The sequence below is a fragment of the Mobula hypostoma genome, chromosome 1, assembly GCF_963921235.1.
Source record: "Mobula hypostoma chromosome 1, sMobHyp1.1, whole genome shotgun sequence".
NCBI classification, from domain to species: Eukaryota; Metazoa; Chordata; class Chondrichthyes; order Myliobatiformes; family Myliobatidae; genus Mobula; species Mobula hypostoma.
Window position 1 is genome coordinate 125336432 of NC_086097.1, and position 18338 is coordinate 125354769.

At 43.2% G+C, this 18338-nt stretch overlaps 1 protein-coding gene across 4 annotated transcripts in view; it reads left to right on the forward strand.

The window, feature by feature from the left end:
* The window catches only part of LOC134350328 (grainyhead-like protein 2 homolog), a 172962-nt gene that overhangs the window by 144022 nt on the left and 10602 nt on the right, over window positions 1–18338 (forward strand). For all 4 annotated transcript variants that reach the window (XM_063055387.1, XM_063055394.1, XM_063055403.1 and 1 more), the window contains 5 exons: window positions 3781–3939; window positions 12553–12640; window positions 12757–12896; window positions 15329–15366; window positions 17555–17643. In XM_063055387.1, the coding sequence (XP_062911457.1) occupies window positions 3781–3939; window positions 12553–12640; window positions 12757–12896; window positions 15329–15366; window positions 17555–17643 (514 nt within the window). The remainder of the gene's footprint in view (window positions 1–3780; window positions 3940–12552; window positions 12641–12756; window positions 12897–15328; window positions 15367–17554; window positions 17644–18338) is intronic.

Sequence of the window (18338 nt, forward strand, 5' to 3'; positions counted from 1 at the left end):
CATTAAATCACCTTTCATCCTGCTCTCCAAGGTGAAAAGCACTAGCTCAATCAACCTATGATGTGTTCTATAATTTAGGCCCTATCCTGGTAAATCTCCTCTACCTTCTCTCTAAAGCTTCTAGCTCATCCCTTTAATGGGACGACCAGTACACAATACTCCAAGTGTGATCTAACCAGAGTTTTATAGAGCTGCAACATCACTTCATGGTTCCTGAACTCAGTTCCCCCAACTAATGAAAGCCATCACACCAACGCCTTCCTAACCATCCTATAAATGCGTGCAGCAACTTTGAGTGATCTATGGACTTGGACCCCAAGATGTCGCTCATCCTCCACCCTGCTAACACTCCCACCATTAACCCTGCATTCTGCCTTCAAGTTGACCTTCCGAAGTGCATCACTTCACGGTTTTCTGGGTGAATTCTCTCCTGCTTACATTCACATTTTCCTACATCATTCTACTCTCTACCATTGGTTTTACTCACAAAGTAAAGGTGAAAATTAGATTTTTAAAATTTCATATCATAACAAAATATTGCTTTTAACCTTTTTTTTTGGCTAAAATAGTTGAGAAACCTCCTATTGCAAGCAGTCACGGGATGCCTTTTGTTCCTTAACAAGAAGACATGGAATTTAAAACTTAAATCTGATCACAGGAGATATCAAAAAAACACTTTGTTGTACAAAAAAATTTAGGAATTCGTGTAAATTTTCTCAAAAAGCTAATAAGTCTCGGGGTTAGGTAGTGTTCAGCTGATAGATCCAAAACTATGATTTTTTTTAAGCTATGGGTTATTAAGGGTATAGAGCAGGGGTTCCCAAATTTTTTGTTATGCATGTAACTGAGTGAGGGGTCTGTGGATCCCAGCTTGGGAACCCCCGGTATGGAGTAAAGGTGGGTAGATCTCTTTAAGATGCAAATCAGCAAGCATCTTATTTAAACGGTAAGCTGGGCTCGGTCATGGGCATGCTATTTCTTTTATGTCATCAAAGGGGAGAAAGATCTATTATGCATTTAAGTAAAATGTTTGCACCTGCTACCATGAAAATGAATCTCAACATTGTATATGGTGACATACTGTATCTGTACTTTGATAATAAATTTACTTTGAACTTATAAAGTTATGAGTGTCCACCTGAACTGGAACTGTCCCACTCCCCAAGTGGAACCGTGAGCGTTCAGCACTCTGACCCCTGACCCCACATCACTGACCCTGTCTGCTGGAGTGAGTGGGTGAATTCCCAGTGAAGGCTGATGTTCTGACAACGAGCGACATTCAAGGTCAACTGCAAAAGCTACTTAGGAAAAGCCTGGTGGCTGCCAATTTCTTGCCACCTAGTGATGAGAGTTTTGCCCTAGTGACTTGCGCTCAGTGGCCACTTTATTAGGTACACCTGTACACTGGCCCATTAATATAAATATCTAATCAGCCAATCATGCAGCAGCAACTCAGTGCATAAAAGCATGCAGACATGGTCAAGGGGTTCAGTTGTCATTCATTCCAAGCATCAGAATGGGGAAGAAATGTGATCTAAGTGACTTTGACTGTGGCATAATTGTTGGTGCCAGATGGGGTGATTTGAGTATCTCAGGAACTACTTATCTCATGCACAACAGTCTCTAGAGTTTACAGAGACTGGGCGACAAAGAAAAATAACATCCAGTGAGTAGTAGTTCTGTGGGCAAAAATGCCTTGTAAGTGAGAGAGGTCACAGGAGAATGGCCAGACTGATCCAAGCTAATGGGAAGGCGACAGTAACACAAATAACCACACATTACAACAGCAGTGTGCAAAAGTGCATCGCTGAACGCACAACATGTCGAACCTCAAAGAGGATGGGCTGCAGCAGCAGAAGACCAATCTGGGTTCCACTCCTGTACCTAATAAAGTGGACCTGATGGTCTGCATCCCAGGGTACTTAAGGAGGTGGCTTTGGAAATCGTGGACGCGTTGGTAATCATTTTCCAATGTTCTATAGATTCAGGATCAGTTCCTGTGGATTGGAGGGTAGCTAATGTTGTCCCACTTTTCAAGAAAGGAGGGAGAGAGAAATCAGTGAATTATAGACCAGTTAGCCTGACGTCAGTGGTGGGAAAGATGCTGGAGTCAATTATAAAAGATGAAATTACGACACATTTGGATAGCAGTAACAGGATAGGTCCGAGTCAGCATGGATTTACGAAGGGGAAATCGTGCTTGACTAATCTTCTGGAATTTTTTGAGGATGTAACTATGAAAATGGACAAGGGAGAGCCAGTGGATGTAGAGTACCTGGACTTTCAGAAAGCCTTTGATAAAGTCCCACATAGGAGATTAGTGGGCAAAATTAGGGCACATGGTATTGGGGGCAGAGTACTGACATGGATTGAAAATTGGCTGGCTGGCAGGAAACAAAGAGTAGCGATTAATGGGTTCCTTTCGGAATGGCAGGCAGTGACCAGTGGGGTACCGCACAGTTCAGTGCTGGGAACGCAGCTGTTCACTATATACATTAATGATTTAGATGAAGGGATTAAAAGTAACATTAGCAAATTTGCAGATGACACAAAACTGGGTGGCAGTGTGAAATGTGAGGAGGATGTTATGAGAATGCAGGGTGACTTGGACAGGCAGGTGAGTGGGCGGATGCATGGCAGATGCAGTTTAATGTGGATAAATGTGAGGTTATCCACTTCGGTAGTAAAAACAGGAAGGCAGATTATTATCTAAATGGAGTCAAATTAGGAAAAGGGGAAGTACAACGAGATCTAGGTGTTCTTGTACATCAGTCACTGAAAGCAAGCATTCAGATACAGCAGGCAGTGAAGAAAGCTAATGGCATGCTGGCCTTCATAACAAGGGGAACTGAGTATAGGAGCAAAGAGGTCTTTCTGCATCTGTACAGGGCCCTGGTAAGACCACACCTGGAGTATTGTGTGCAGTTTTGGTCTCCAAATTTGAGGAAGGACATTCTTGCTATTGAGGAAGTGCAGCATAGGTTCACAAGGTTCTGGGATGGCAGGACTGTCATATGTTGAAAGACTGGAGCGACTGGGCTCGTATACACTGGAAGTTAGAAGGATGAGAGGGGATCTGATTGAAACATAAGATTATTAAGGGATTGGACACGCTGGAGGCAGGAAGCATGTTCCTGCTGATGGGTGAGTCCAGAACCAGAGGCCACAGTTTAAGAATAAGAGGTAGGCCATTTAGAATGGAGTTGAGGAAAAACTTTTTCACCCAGAGAGTGGTGGATATGTGGAATGCTCTGCCCCAGAAGGCAGTGGAGGCCAAGTCTCTGGATGTTTTCAAGAAAGAGATGGGTAGAGCTCTTAAAGATAGTGGAATCAAAGGTTATGGGGATAAGGCAGGAACTGGATACTGATTGTGGATAATCAGCCATGATCAGTGAATGGCGGCGCTGGCTCGAAGGGCCAAATGGCCTACTCCTGCACCTATTGTCTATTGTCTATTGACACTAAGAGAAATCACCTTTAGTGGAACAGGAAAATGAGAGCCCCAAAGGGGGATTTAGAGAGGCGGCAGAAAGAAACGCCTTTCCTTGTGACATTATGGTGACATCTTGGCTCACATCTGTACTGAGTCCTCATCATGGAACATAAAATCTCACAGTACTATTTACTAAACAAGCAGCGATCATTTTGTGCTTCTGATTTCTAATCTGTAATGGGTGGTGTTCATTGCCTAGGATGCTATTGCATACATTGATGTTACTGTTTTGTCAACATTCACCCTTCACTGATGATTAATGTTCACGGTTTTAATTCCTCCCCTAGATATTCATCACCGTGAACTGCCTGAGCACGGATTTCTCCTCACAGAAGGGGGTGAAAGGACTTCCCCTTATGATACAGATCGACACCTACAGTTACAACAATCGTAGCAACAAGCCCATTCATCGTGCCTATTGCCAGATCAAAGTCTTCTGTGACAAGGTGTGGTGAACAATGCGTGTTGGAAGGAGCAGGGATTACTTTTGTGTTTCTTAAACTTATCAAGTTTCCAAAGCTTTGTTTGTGAACAACATGTTTATTATCTTTTAAGGTATTTTTTTGCCAATATATCACATCATTTATTTGACATTTCTAACAAGGAACTCAATACCAACAACAGGAATGAAAGTCTACATAAAGCAGATGAGTCAAGATCTCCGCGCAGTGGCATAACCCCTTCTGCTTGCAGCAGCACTCCAGGCTAATGCCTGGATATCAAGAGAGTAAAGCAGTGTTAAACCAAATCCCAAAACCTAGCTCTAGAAATGGTCATAAGACCATAAGATATAGAAGCAGGGTTAAGCCATTTGGCCAACTGATCCGCCTCTTCATCATGGCTAATCCAACTTTCCTCTCAGTACCAATCTCCCGCCTTCTCCCTGTATCAATCCTTGCCCTGACCAATCAAGAATCTGTCAACCTCTGCTCTGAATATACATACGTACTTGACCTCTACAGCTGCCTGTGGCAAGGAATTCCATAGATTCACTAGGTCACTTGTCTGAGTGCTACTGGTACCATGTAACCCAGTGCTACCTGTCGCATGGTCGAGTGGTCGGCGACTAAACTGGCTCCCCCACCAGGCTTGCCTGGTGAGGAGGGTGGCTAGACACCCTGCAGGACGAAAAACAAGACCTGTCAAAGGGCAGATGAACCCTCTCGTAGGGTCAACGGCCATCTAGCAAACACGTGCCGTGAAGCGCGGAAAGGGCATCCCTTGCGTTGAAGCTTGGTCTGGCCATTCACTGCAACAGAACTTCCCCCAGCCGTCTTGGACCCCACCATGCTGCTGGATCTGGGAGGGGATGTCGAGAGGGTGGGTCTGGACCTCACTCACCTAAAATCCATTCACGCACACACTGTTCCTTCCTGAGGAGTGGGGTATCCTCCCCACTAACTGACTGAAAAGAACCATCATCATCCTATGGGATGGATAGCCAGAGAGAGATTCACCGCTCTCTATCTAAAGAGATTCCTCCTCATCTTCATTCTAAAAGGACGCTCCTCTATTCTGAGACTGTGTCCTCTGGTCTTAGACTCTCCCATCATAGGAAACAGCCTCTTCACACCCACTCTATCAAGGCCTTTCACCATTGGATAGATTTCAATGAGGTCACCACTCATTCCTCTCAATTCTAGTGAGTACAGATCCAGAGCTATTAAACGCTCTTCATATGACAAGCTGTTCAATCCAGGAATCATTTTCGTGAACCTCCTTTGAATCCTCTCCAGTTTCAGCACATCCTTTCTAAGATAAGGGACACAAACCTGCTCAGAATACTCCAAGTGAGGCCTCATTAGTGTTTTCTAAAGTCTCAACATTACATCCCTGCTTTTACATTGTAGTCCTCTTGAAATAATTGATCACATTGCATTTGCCTTCCTCACCACAGACTCAACCTGGAAATTAACCTATAGGACTCCCAAGTCCTTTTGTGCCTCAAGTTTTTGTATTTTCTCTCCATTTAGAAAATAGTCAACCCTTTCATTTCTTCTACGAAAGTGCATGACCATACACTTCCCGACACTGTATTCCATCTGCCATTTCTTTGCCCATTCTCCTAATCTGTCTAAGTTCTTCTGTAGCCTCCCTACTTCCTCAAAACAGCCTGCCCCTACACCTATCTTCATATCATCTGCAAATCTTGCAACAAAACCATCAATTCCATTAACCAAATCATTGTCATATAACGTAAAAAGAACTGGTCCCAACACAGACCCCTATGGAACACCACTACTTACTGGCAGCCAACCAGAAAAGGCTCCCTTTATTCCCACTCTTTGCCTCCTGCCAATCAGCCACTGCTTTATCCATGCTAGAATCTTTCCTGCAATACTGTGGGCCTGAGGCTTGTTAAGCAGCCTCGTGTGGCACCTTGTCAAAGGCCTTCTGAAAATTCAAGTACGCAGCGTCCTCTGTCTATCCTGCTTCTTACTTCTTCAAAGAATTCCAACAGATTTGTCAGACAAGAATTTCCCTTGGGGAAACCATGCCGACAACCATTTATTTTATCATGTGCTTCCAAGTACCAGAGACCTCATCGTTAATAATCGACTCCAATATCTTCCCAGCCACTGAGGCCAAACTAACTGGCCTATAGTTTCTTTTCTTCTGCCTCTCTCCCTTCTTGAAGAGTGAAGTGACATTTGCAAGTTTCCAGTCTTTGAAACCATTCTAGAATCTATTACTAATGCCTTCATGATCACTTTAGCCACCTCTTTCAGAACTCTGGGGTGTACACCATCTGGTCCAGGTGACTTATCTACCTTCAGACCTTTCCGTTTCCCAAGAATGTTCTCTCTAGTAATGGTAACTTCACACATTTCATGACCCCTGACACCTGGAACAGCCACCATACCATTAGTGCCTTCCACAGTAAAGACTGATGCAAAATACTTATCCAGTTTGCCATTTCCTTGACCCCCATTACTACTTTTTGGGCATTGTTTTCCAGCAGTCCAATATCCACTCTCACCTCTCTTTTACACTTCATATAACTGAAGAAATTTTTGGTATCCTCATTAATATTATTGGCTAGCTAATTTTCATATTCTATCTTTACCTTAATGACTTTTTAGTTACCTTTTGATTGGTTTAGTTGGTTTATAAAAGCTTCCCAATCCTCTAACTTCCCACAATTTTTTTTCTCTATTATACCCCTCTCTTTGGTTTTTATGTTGACTTTGACTTCTCTTGTTAGCCACGGTTATGTCATCCTTCCTTTTGAATACTTCTTCCTCTTTGGGATATATATATCCTGTGCTTTCCGAATTGCTTCCAGAAATTCCAGCCATTGATGCTCTGCCATCATCTCTGCCAGTGTTCTTATCCAATCAATTCTGGCCAACTCCTCTCTCATATGTTGCTGTATTCCACTGTAATACTGTACATCCGACTTTAGCTCCTCCTTCTCAAATTTCAGGGTGAATTCAATCATATTATAACCACTTTCCTCTAAGGGTCCTTTTACTTTAAGTTCTCTAATCAATTCTGGTTTATTGCCCAACACCCAATCCAGAATAGTCCTGCCCATTCATCCTCAAATGGCAATTTTCATTTCAGTGTTGCTTTCTACGGAAATAGCAGCCTTCCGTTAGCCTTGCCTTTCCAAGGTGCAAAGGGGATTGGGAGTCCTTCTGCAGGATTCCCTGAAGGTTAACTTGCATGTGGTGAGGAAGGCAAGTGCATTTTAGCATCCATTTTGAGAGGACCAAAATGTAAAAGCAAGCTTTGTAAGGCTTTGGTCGGACTGCACCTGAGGTATTGTGAGCAGATTTAGGCCCCTTATCTAAGAAAGGGTGTGCTAACATTGGAGAGGGTCCAGAGGAGGTTCACATGAATGATCCCAGGAATGAAAAGGTTAATGTATGAGGTGTGTTTCTGAGCCAGTCTCCCATTTATGATGAAACAATGTGTTGGCTCCACCTATTGTTATTTTCCAGAATTACACATGTCAAAGTGCCTAATTCTCCTGTGTTAGTTGATGCTCTAAATTTTCCTCATTTCCGTACTATGAGCTCTTCATAATGTGTGTTGACGAAGAAAACTCTCCCAGAAATCCCTGACAGTTAATGGGCATTATTTTTAGGCTCGGCAATATCATGAAAGTTATTATCTGGGTCTATTTTGTTTCTATCTTACTTGCATATGACTTCTCCTGATGTTAAACACTGAGGTGGGATTTTGGCTCAGTTAGTACAGAAATAGCCTAAGTACCTTCTTAAAGATTAACTTGGTACTTCGAAATATACAGTGAAATGCATCATTTGCATCAAATCAAAACAAATCAGTGCGGATGTGCTGGGGACAGCCCTCAATGTCGTCATATTTCTGGCACCAAAATAGCATGGCCATGACTCCTTAACCCTAACCCCGACATCTTTGCAACGTGAGAGGAAACCAGAGCACCCAGAGGAAACCCACGTGTTAACAAGGAGAATGTACAAACTCCTTACAGCAATGGGAATTGGACTCTGAACCTACAGCTAGCACTACAAAGTGATGTGCTAGTCGTCGTGCTATCGTGTGTTTTTCTGTCCAATAAGTTAATCCAGCCATGATTTTGGTCAGCTGTCAGTGTAGGGGTGGGGAGTTGGGGAGGGCGGTGGGAGGGGTGGTGAAGAGAGAGGGTTGGAGGAAAGAGTGTTGCTTAGGAATACAGTTTCAGCAGCCAGCCAAGGTTGAGAAGTATTTTCCAGTCTTCCTTCATTGATGACATGAGAAACCACTCTGAGGTTGAAGTTGAAAGTCGTGTCTAGTGTTGTCAGAATTTCTTTAGGAATTGGCGGTCGCTGGAAGATTACTTCATCCATGTCGAGCAGCAGTACGATCACTCTATTCGAGTTTGATTTTCTTCTAAAGGGTTAACTCTTGGTGCGTCTTCAGGTGGCTGTAGAGGCTGATCCAGGATTCACATGTTCTGCCAGACTTCACAATGCTCTCCCCTTTGCCATTTGCTGATCACCACTAGACTTAATCTGGAATGTTAGGGTGGATTTCCTCAATGGAGAATTCCTGTGCATGACTTTGTTTAACATGGGGAGGCTGATGTGCAGGTAGCCACCCACAGTCCTTGACAGGTCGGGGTCTGGATTCAGTGGAATTGGGCTGCAGCCTTCCTTCATCTTCACTGCCATTGTGACGTTCGTCATCTTCTGCCATTGAGATCCTGGTGGGATCGCTCTTTGTGTAGAACCTCCCCCTCGTCCTCGCTGCCATAAATGACCCCACCAGGAGCTGGGTGCCAGATGGCTGAACTCCAGACAGCATCACTCTTGAGATCTCAGAGCTCACAAGCCTCTCCATCACGACAAGGTGACAATTCTCGGAGAAGGGTTATCCATGTCTACATTTAGGTAGACAGTGTCCACGGTCAGTTTGGGGAGCAGCCCATCTGCCCCTGGAAGGAGGCAGTAGAGTGATGTCTTCCCTCGGACTGACCGTGGGGAGATCTCTCTGTAGACTCCATAATTATGTTTAGCTGAAGGTGGCCTTGATCACGGACACCTGTTGAGGGTCCCTCAGCATTTTCCCCTCTTCCCAAGTGAGGGATAGGCCTGTGAATTTGCAGCTGCCAATTTTTGGAATTTGAACAGGGATAGAGTCTGCACCCAAGGCATTGTGTGCGTATTGTCATTCTGACGGCTTATGTTTGTTTCATGATGATACGCAAGCACTGATATGACCCAGAAGGTTCAGAACAGAGCTGATCTTTGTGTGGATGGGAGTCAGGCAGGATGTGTATAGCCAAAACACTTTACTCTATCTTGCTCCCTGCAGTGCAGCTCCTCATTTCCAATCCATTCCCAGCTGGAGTACAGATAGTTGGTAGGGCCAGGTGAGAAACTGCTTAACAGACACCCAGTGACCACTTTATTGGGGTACAGTACTGTGCAAAAGTCTTAGGCATTTATATATATATAACCTAAGCTATTTGCACAGTACAGTAGTAATTTATGTATTGCTTTGTACTGCTGCCACAAAAAAAAAATCATGATACTCAAACAAGGTTGAAAGAGAGCAGAGTAAATTTACAAGGATGTTGCCAGGTCTGGAGGACCTGAGTTATAAGGAAAGATTGAATAAGTTAGGACTGTATTCCTTAGAATGTAGCAGATTGAGGGGAGATTTGATAGAGGTATACACAATTACGAGGGGTATAGACAGGGTCAGTGCAAGAAGGCTTTTTCCACTGTGGGACTACAACCAGAGGTCATGGGTTAAGGGTGAGAAATTTAAGAGGAACATGAAGGGAAACTTCTTCACTCAGAGGGTTGTGAGTGTGGAACTAGCTGCCAGTGCAAGTGGTTCATGCAAGCTTGATTTCAACCTTTGAGAGAAGTTTTGATGTGCACATGTCTGTTAGGGATATGGAGGGCTATGGTCCCAGTGCAGGTTGATGGAATTAGGCAGTTTAAATGGTTTCAGCATGGACTAAGTGGGCCAAAGGGCCTGTTTCTGTGCTGTTCTTCTCTATGACTCTATATGTGAGTGATGATAAACCTGATTCTGATATCTGCAACATATATCAAAGTTGCTGGTGAATATCTGCCTCTGTTGTGAGTTGAAAGTGGGAAAGGGGCAGGGAGAGTGGAATCATGGTTGGGAAAAGGGAAGGGAGAGGGAAGCACCAGAGAGACATTCTGTAATGATCGATAAACCAATTGATTGGAATCAAATGACTTTGCCTGCTGTTTCAGGGCTGAATGAGTCAACACCCATGCCACCCCCAAGCCCTGGCATTCTCTCTCTGCCACCTGTCCCACACACCTCCTGAGGCACTCCACCCTCTCCATTCCCAACATCGCCAGATTTACAAACTCACTGTTCGATCCACGTTGACAAATACAGTACTGTGTAAGCGTCTTAGGCACCAAAGCTACATATATGTGCCTAATACTTTTGCACAGAACTGTACCTCCTGTACCTAATTAAGTGACCACTGCCTGTATAGTTGTGATCTTCTGTGGCCGTAGCCCATCCACTTCAAGATTCAAAGTGTTGTGCGTTCAGAGATGCTCTTCTGCACACCACTGTTGTTACACATGGTTATTTGAGTTATTGTCACCTTCCTGTCAGCTTGAACCAATCTGACCATTTTCCTTTGACCTCTCTCATTAAAAAGACGTTTTCACCAATGGAACTGCCGTTTACTGGATGCTTTTTTTGCTTTTCGCACCATTCTCTGTTAAACTCTGAGACTGTTGTACATGAAAATCCCAGTTTTTGAGATCCTCAAACCACCCCACCTTGCACCAACAATCATGCCGTCATCCTAGTCACTTAGATCACATTTCTTCCCCTTTCTGAAGTTTGATCTGAAAAACAGCTGAACCTCTTGACCATGTCTGCATGCTTTTATGCATTGAGCTGCTGCCACGTAATTGGCTGATTAGATATTTGCATTAACAAGCAGGTATACAGGTGTGCCTAATAAAATGCTGCTGACAGTATCTCAGCTCCACTCCAGGTACAAAATCACCCCAACAGTTATCAGCCTGCTGTATGTAGACAATGTCTGCTCATATGTACAGTGCACTTGGAAGCCAAGATCTAGGTCATCACTGAGTTGTTCACTGAAATATACATCCCTGCTTTCTCCTTATATATCCAAAGCAGAGATCCTCTACTGACCCTCCTCCACCATACAACGCTACCAACAAAATTACAGCAACCCCATGTTTCATTAGGAGATTTGGTATGTCACGAAAGACTTTAGCAAATCTGTACTGGTGTATAGTGGAGGGCATTCTGACTGGTTGCATCACCCTCTGGTATGGAGGGGCCACTGTACAGGATCAGACAATGCTGCAGAGCGTTGTAGACTGTCAGCTCTACCATGCCGCCAGCATCTTCAGCATCGAGGCATCTTTAAAGGGCGATGCCTCAAGAAGGCAGCATCCATCATCAAGGATCACCACCACCCATGATGTGTCCTCTCCTCATTACTGCCATCAGAGAGGAGGTACAGGGACGTGAAGACATCCATTCATTGTTACAGGAACAGCTTCTTCCCCTCTGCCATTATATTTCCGAATGGTCAATGAACCCACAAAGACTACCTCACTATTTTTGCTCTCTTTTTGTACTAATTTAATTATTTTACTATTTATGTCTTACACTGTAATTTTGCCACATTGCAAGAAGTTTCATGACATCTGTCAGCAATGATAAACCTGATTTCTGATTTTGATTTTCGTTCTCATTCCCATAACCTCTGGGGTCTCAGGCTGCACAACACGTTCTATACCTGGCAGAGGTTATTGAAGGAAAGCTAGAATGGCAGTTCTTATGGTTTTCCTTTACTGTTTCTATTCCACAGGTGATCAAATCCATTGACAACTTTTCATTGTGGGAGTTGTAGTAAATGCCCTTGGGTTGATTTGTCCACTGTCACACCACCACACCGCAGTTCAAAGTGCAAAATAGATTTATTATCGAAGTACACAGCCTTGAGATTTTATTTTGTTGTAGGTATTTACAGGAAAACATAGAAATGCAACAAAATTTATGAAAAAGTACACACAAAGACTGACAAAGAGCCAATGTGTAAAAGAAAACAGACTGAGCAAATAAAAATAAATAAGTAAATAGCATTGAGAATGCGAGTTGTAGAATCCTTGAAAGTGAGTCTGTAGGTTGAGGTGAGTGAAGTTATCCACACTGGTTCAGGAGCCTGATGGTTGAGGGGTAATAACTGTCCCTGAACTTGGTAGTGTGGCACCTAAGGACCTGTACCTCCTGCCCAATGACGGCAGTAAGAAGAGAGTCTGGGTGGTGGGGGTCCTCGATAATGGATGCTGCTTTCCTGTGGCAGCGCTCTTTGTAGGTGTGCTCAACAGTGAGGAGGTATACGTGTCCCTTAATCCCTTTTACACGTTCTGTTTTCCCTGCATTCTCGTATTTCAGGTGACCAGTTATTGACAGAACTACATGAACTTTCATTGGTTTTACTAGCCTCTTGATTTCCATGTAGATTTCGCTTGTAAATCTGATAGTACGACTGCTGTAACCTAGAATATTATTTTTATTTTTATTCCTGTTCTTATCCGAAGGGAGCTGAAAGGAAAATCCGGGATGAAGAACGGAAACAGAACCGAAAGAAAGGAAAAGGTTCAGGGGCCTCAAATCAAGTAAATCCCAGTAAGCAGTTTCAGTAAACTCACAATTATATAAGTATTGATTTGAAAGGGAAGTATTTCCTCCTGAGTGGACTTACTGTCAGATATTAGGTAATGCATACCTTCCCTGGTTTTCAGGTTCAGAAGCCAAACTGAACACTGCAGCCATGCAGAAGCGAGGTGACGCGACTTCCTTCAAAACGGTGACCGACCTGGATGCTCAGCCAGTCCTCTTTATTCCAGATATCCACTTTGGGAACCTCCAGAGGAGTGGACAGGTACGAACGCTGCTCCTGCCATGTCCCAGCAAGAGCCCTTCAGTCAGTAGAGCAACATTAATATTTACACCTTGGCTTTGTATGTTTCCATTACCACTTGGCTTTCCCTTGTCTGTTTGGGGTGTAGATGACCGGCTTGTAATGTAAGACAGATTCACAAAGATTAAAGATCAGCTTTGTTTGTCACATGCACATCAAAGCAGTGAAACGTGTCGTGGTGCCTTAACGACCAGCACTGTCTAGGGTGCAGCCACGCTTCTGGTACCGATATAGTTGCCCAAGTCTCACTAACTCATTAGAACGTGGAAGGAAAGCGGAGCACCCGGAGGAAGCAGCTGCCGGTCAGGGGTGAACATACAAACTCCTTACGTACAGCCGCGGGAATAGAATCCCCATCAGTGATCTTTGGCACTGTAAATCGATTGCGCTAACAGCTATGCTACTGTGCCATGACAATGAATAGATTAGTTTATTATCAGTTACATCAGGGTGCAAAGAATTATTTACATGAAGCTCTCAGAGTAAACAGTGCATGTGCTAAATCGAGGTCAAAGTAAGTTTAAATACAGGGATGAGCACAAAACTGCAAAATGGTGCAAAGATTTTGTGCAGTCTGAAATGGTGCAAAAAGAAATGCTCAAGTGACAATAATAGAATAACTGTGAGAGTTCTCGTTAAGTGTATGAGAAAGTGGCAGCACCCCCAGAGGGGAGTGTGAAAACGTTAATGGTTCAGTAGTGGGGAAGGAGTCAATTCAGCCCATTGAGTTCATACCAGCTTCTCATTCAGCTCTTGCAATCTCCTAGCTTGTAAGTCATGTCTCTTATTTATATATTTATATTTCCTTAAAAAGAGGTAAGGAATACCTCTTATTTCTTTAACACAGGAGGTTCTGCAAATGCTGGAAATTCAGAGCCACGCACATAAAATGCTGAAAGAACTCAGCAGGTCAGGCAGCATCAACCAAGGGGAATAAGCAGTCAACACTTCAGGCTGGGACCCTTCATCAGGACTGGAAAGGAATGAGGAAGAAGCCAGAATAAGAAGGTGATGGGTGGATGAGGTGAACTGCTGAAGCAGGGAACTGATAGGAGAGAAGAGTGAACCATGGGAGAGGGAAAGATGAGGGGCATCAGAGGGAGGTGATAGGCAGGTGAGGAGAAGGGGTAAGAGGGAAGCCAGGATGGGGAATGGAAAAGGAGAGAAGGGGAAGGAAGAGAATTACTAGAAGTTAGAGAAAGCTTATTTCCTTGCAGCCAAGCAGCTTCTCTCTTACGACATGCCTATCAATTGCTTTGCCACTTGCCCACACTAGTTGCCAATTAACTTCCCAACTTGGGATGTGGGAGGAAGACATTGCATCTCAGGGAAACCCAAGTATTCATGGGAAGAACGTGCAACCTCCACACAGACACCTGAGGTCAGGATTAAACCTGTTCATAAAGCTGTGAGACATCAGCTCTGCCTACTGTGCCAGGGTATCAAAGCTTGAGTTAAGTGTTCAGCATGAACTAGATGGGATGAAGGGCCGGTTTATGTGCTGTAATGCTTTATGATTAGTTCTCTCAGAAATTGGTCAGTATAATACTCAAAGGGTTCTGCAGGTACTGGAAATCTGGAGGACACACACACACAGTACTGGAGGCGCCCAGCAGCTGAGGCAGCGTCAAAGCAGGAGAATAAACTACCAACATTTCGGGCCGAGACCCATTATCAAGACCCATGAATCATGTTGAAGGGTCTTGGCTGAAACATCAACTGTTCATACCCCTCTATAGATGCTGCGTGACCTGCAGAGATCCTTCAGCATTCTGTGTGTGTTCTTCCAGGTGAGAGAACAGTTTGCAGAAATGATCCCCTCAAATAGATCATAATCACAGACAAAGACAGAATTAGAAATAATGAATGCCGAGGTTTCAAAAATGGTTTGCATTTTTTGGGTCTTCGTGTACCTTTCCCTATCTGAGCTGTTGTCAGTGGTACATATGGCACGGTAGCGTGGCGTTTAACCCAACACTTTACAGCACCAGCTGTAAGATTGGGGTTCAAATCCTCCTGCTGTCTGTAAAGAGCTTGTACATTCTCCCAGTGACTGCGTGAGTTTCTTCTGGGTGCTCCGAGTTCCTCCCATTTTTCAAAGACGTACAGTTAGGGTTCATGAATTGTGGGCATGCTATGTTGGTGCACTTGCAGGCTGCCCAGCACGGTCCTCGCTGATTTGATTTGACGCAAATGATGCATTTCGCTGTACATTTCAATGATTTGATGTTAGAAAGCTAACCTTGCATGTGATAAATAAAGATAATCTTTAATTCATCTCCATGATTTAAAATGCAAAAGCCACAAATGTGTATATTTTGGACTAAAATGTACGAATGTTCCTCTTAATTGATTGTGATCAATATCTGACAACCTGCCATTTGGTTTTATAGATGTATAGTGTCAGCACAGACGACATGGAGAGGGAAGGGTAAGAATTCTGTTTTTTTTTGTTTTTGTTTTTGGTCTGGGAGGAGGGTGATAGTGCTGAACAGTATATTCTTGGCTGGATTATTGCAAGGGGGCTCAGTGTTGCATCTTCAGGGTTCAAGGGCCATGACTATCTTAGCAGTATGTAGTAACAGATATCTGCATCCACAGATCTCTCAAACTAAGTTGATAGGGTTGTTAAGAACTCATTTGGTGTATTGGCCTTCATTAGTCGGGGTATTGAGTTCAAGACCCACGAAGTGGGTCTTTGAGATGCAGCTCTATAAACCCTGGCTAGACCATATGGAATATTATGTTCAGTTCTGGTCACTTTATTATAGGAATGATGTGGAAGCTTTAGAGAAGGTGCACAGGAGATTAGCCAGGATGCTGTCTGGATCTTTAAATAAACCTTAAGGCCATCAAGTAGACCTTATAACCTAAGATCTAAGATCTATCTAACCCTTTCTTACTACATATCCTTCCATTTTTCTATCATCCACATGCCTTTCTAAGAGTTTCTTAAATATCCCTAATGTATCTACCTCTTCCTCACAGTGTGTTCAATGCATCCACCTCTCTGTGTAAAAAAAATGCTTACCTCTGATACAATATTCCCTCTAATTTGTAACGCCCAGTATGTGCAAAAATCTTGTGTTGTGAAATTTTTTGCCCAGTGACAACAACATGTGCGCACTGAATTTTATATATAGAGGTATTAATCTTAGCAGCTAGCAAAACACAGTCAATGAGAACTTTGATGTCCTCTGGGTTTAATCGTTTTTGCTCTTGTTCATCTGCACTCTCACAAAACAGGCCTGTAGCGGGTAATGAAGGATTTTCTTGCTGGAGCTTTTTCACACCATCCATATGCGATTTGCTTGCTAAATGACACTTTAAAAAAGTAACTTTCCAAATATCACTCCACTTCTTCCCACTTACAAATTCTCCAGCAACTTTTGCATGGTGACAATACACGCAGGTAACACCAGTTTCTGTATTGTACATGAATATTTCTTGTAGATGCACATTCCTGACTTCATGAGCTTTTGATGTAGGAGTTTCTGTTGCTTTATGAAGTCATTCCGTTTTAAATGAACTAGCAGTTCTTCTGCACTTCATGCCCTTTGCTTCTTTGGAATTCGACACAGTGAATCAATAATTTCTTCAATAAAAACAGTATAAATAAGCTGGTTCTAAAATCTGCAGACAAACAATCACAAACTCCATGTTGTCAGCACCGTCCACAACAGAAACTGAAAAAGGAAACATGATTGTGTATGATCATGAAATATACTTAACAAGTCAGCAAGTTAGAGGGTGACAACCTTTTGTGCACAGTTTAAATTCCTTTGTGCACTTGTAGCACATGCACACACCTTAATAGGAACATTGCTCTGATATCCCCATTATACTTTCCTCCAATAACCTTAAAATTATGCCCCCTTTTATTAACTATTTCCAAACTGGGAAAAACTGTCTGGCTATCCCCTCAATATGTTATTATCTTGGCCATTTCTATCACACCCCTCATGCTCCTCCATCATCATCGTTATGTGCTGTGTTGTATGGTGTGGGCAATCATGGTCTGAGACCATGGTTGTCCTTGGCAAATTTTTTCTACAGACTGGTTTGGCATTGTCATCTTCTGGACAGTATCTTTACAAGACGGGTGAACCCAGCCATTATCAACACTCTTCAGAGATTATCTGCCTGACATAAGTGGTCACTTAACTAGGACTTGTAATAATGCACCAGCTGCTCAAATGACCATCTACCACATGTTCCCATGGCTTCACGTGACCCTGATCGAGGGGGGCTAAGCAGGTGCTACACCTTGCCCATGGGTGACCTGCAGGCTAGCGGAGACAAGGAGCCCCTTACACCTCCTGTGGTAGAGACGTATCTCCACCCAGCATCCTCCTTCGCTCTAAAGAAAAAGGCCCTAGCTCACTCAACCTATCTTCATAAGACATGCTCTCTAATTCAGGCAGAATCCTCTGTGCCCTCTCTAAAGTTCCCATATCCTCCTTATAATGAAGCAGCCGTTCTGTGCAAGACACGATGATCTGTAATGCAGACTTGATCGGCCAAATGGCCTAATTCTGCTCCTATATCTTATGGTCTTATAAATAGAAATAAATGTTCCCTTTTTGGCTTGAGATTCTAACTAAGTTTCTTCTGCACAGTGTCCTTGTGAAAAGGATGCTCCGATCACTAGAAGATGAATACCCCCCAACAGCCACCAAACAGATTAAAGAGGAAGTGCATAAAAAAGGTAATTTCGTAATCTCCTGCAGTATCCTCTTTGATATTTAACCAGTGTTGTGTGGATCTTGTGTTAGATGCTCCTTCTGTCATTGGCAGAGATGTCTCTGTAAGAAAAGTACAATTTTGTAGCACCCTGAACTGCATATTTATATATATTTATTTATAGTATATTTTACATATTACACAGTACCGCTGCTGCAAAACATCAAATTTAATGATATGTATCAGTGATAATAAGCCTGAATATGTTTCTGAACTGTACCTGGAATTAAGTTGGTAAAATGCAATGGATCCTTCTACAGAGACAATCTACATCAATTGAATTCAAACTAACTTATACTGAGTTTTATTCATGACTACTTGAGAAACAGAAACTTTTTATTGAACTTTTGTGGGGTTTTCCCATCATTCACAGCAACCCTTGAATACCAGTAACCCAGCTGACATCACCAGTTGGCAAAGGCCTTGGAACATGGAAGAATACAGCACAGGAACAGGCCCTTCCTCTCACAGTGTTGTGCCAAACCAGCTAAAAAGCAAATCAAAAACCCCCAAACACTAATCCCTCCTCAGATGACCATCCACCAAACATCTTTTAAAAGCCACTAATGTATTTGCCTCTACACCATACCAGGCATCCACCACTCTCTGAGTGAAAAAACTTACTCCTCATATCCTCTTTGAACCTACCCCCTCTCACCT